The 1,441-nt window shown below is 32.1% G+C and overlaps 1 protein-coding gene across 1 annotated transcript; it reads left to right on the top strand.

Moving 5' to 3' along the window:
• Positions 1-154: 154 nt before the first annotated feature.
• On the top strand, positions 155-1,435 carry LOC117116338 (protein disulfide-isomerase A6-like). Its single transcript, XM_033260354.1, has 3 exons — positions 155-348; positions 508-604; positions 1,074-1,435. The coding sequence occupies exons 1-3, from the start codon at positions 170-172 to the stop codon at positions 1,143-1,145; spliced, it is 348 nt and encodes a 115-aa protein (XP_033116245.1). The 5' UTR covers positions 155-169; the 3' UTR covers positions 1,146-1,435.
• The last annotated feature ends 6 nt before the right edge of the window (positions 1,436-1,441 follow it).

Here is a 1,441-nt window from a genome sequence, read left to right as displayed (position 1 = left end):
AAATGAAAATCTTTTTCTAAAATTCTCCTGAGCTAATGTGCAATCCCTCTGTACACCGGTCACACACATTTTTCCACCCATACAGATTTTGATTTCATTTGTCATTCTAAAGCCACCTGCAATATTATTGGAAGTATTTACTTTTACACTTGAGCATCTATCTCACATAATGTGTTATCTCTATTACAGATGGGTTTGGACTGCCCCAGGTCAGCAAACTGCATTAGAAGAAGCCCTTGGTGTGGGTGGCTTTGGCTACCCAGCAATGGCTGTTTTGAATGTACGCAAACAGAAGTTCTCTATTTTCAAAGGATCTTTTGATAAAGATGGAATATATGACTTTTTAAGGTAAAACATTTGTATCACTTAATATTTTTCTTTGTTTTTTCTAATTTTATATTATTATAGAATTATTGTTAGTTAATTAGATAAACAGTAGCTAAATTGTTAATATTTTTTTATCCTAATTTTTGTATTTCTAACTTTTATGTGGTTGGTATTTTGCAGGTCGATTTCAATGGGTAGGGGATCCACAGATAATCTACAAGGAGGCAAACTTCCAAATATTGTCACTCGGGAACCATGGGATGGCAAAGATGGCGAAGTAAGTCATATAATGGAGTATGAGCATTATTAATGGATTGATTGATTGATTTATGTGCCTGATTGATCAATCAATCAGTGACAGATAAATCAGTAGGAAGTTACAAATATATAAAAAGTTGACAGTTGAATTATTTTTATTTTAGGAATAAAAAAAACCAACGTTAAGCAAAATGTATGTTATACATTTTAATATTGTGCATTAATAATATGTGGCTGGCCATCCCAATACCAGCATCAGCGGCCAAAAAAAAATGAAAATTGGATTTTAATATAATTCATATTCTCCACATTGTAAGCTTTAAAGTGATGGGTCATTTACAGGATTGGACTTACTATTGCCAGAGTTTTAGTGAAATTATTATGATTTGTCTGTACTAAAGTATACAATACTGCCATGCATGCTCACATTGTTTAATTGTAAGTTTAAATGTAAATATTAAAATATTTTTATTGATTTGTCTTCATAGTTACCAGAAGAGGAGGATATTGATCTTAGCGATTTTGATATGGATGCTGATGAGGGAAAAGATGAATTGTAAATTTTATGCAGCGAAGAGTGCTCAATTTTTTTTTTCCTCAACATGGTGGTGGTGGTGGAGATTTTTAAACAAACTTAGGACAGTTTTTTTCTGCAGGAAATGCACATTTCACATTATTTAGTTGGGAGGGATTTCAGTTTTCTATTTACAGATTTATGCAAATTTTGTGTTAATATTTGATGCCCAGTTTAATCATAGAGAAAAAACTATATTGTTTAATGGACACAGTCAGTGACAAGTGTCATGTTTCTTATAGTTGGGACAAACTGTAGACAGACATAAAAGTGGTGATCAGT

Source organism: Anneissia japonica, unplaced genomic scaffold (assembly GCF_011630105.1).
Source record: "Anneissia japonica isolate Jap-2015-1 unplaced genomic scaffold, ASM1163010v1 scaffold158477_len1441_cov191_single, whole genome shotgun sequence".
Classification (NCBI taxonomy): domain Eukaryota; kingdom Metazoa; phylum Echinodermata; class Crinoidea; order Comatulida; family Comatulidae; genus Anneissia; species Anneissia japonica.
Note: the sequence above shows the minus strand (reverse complement) of the source record. Positions and strands in the feature narration are given on the sequence as shown.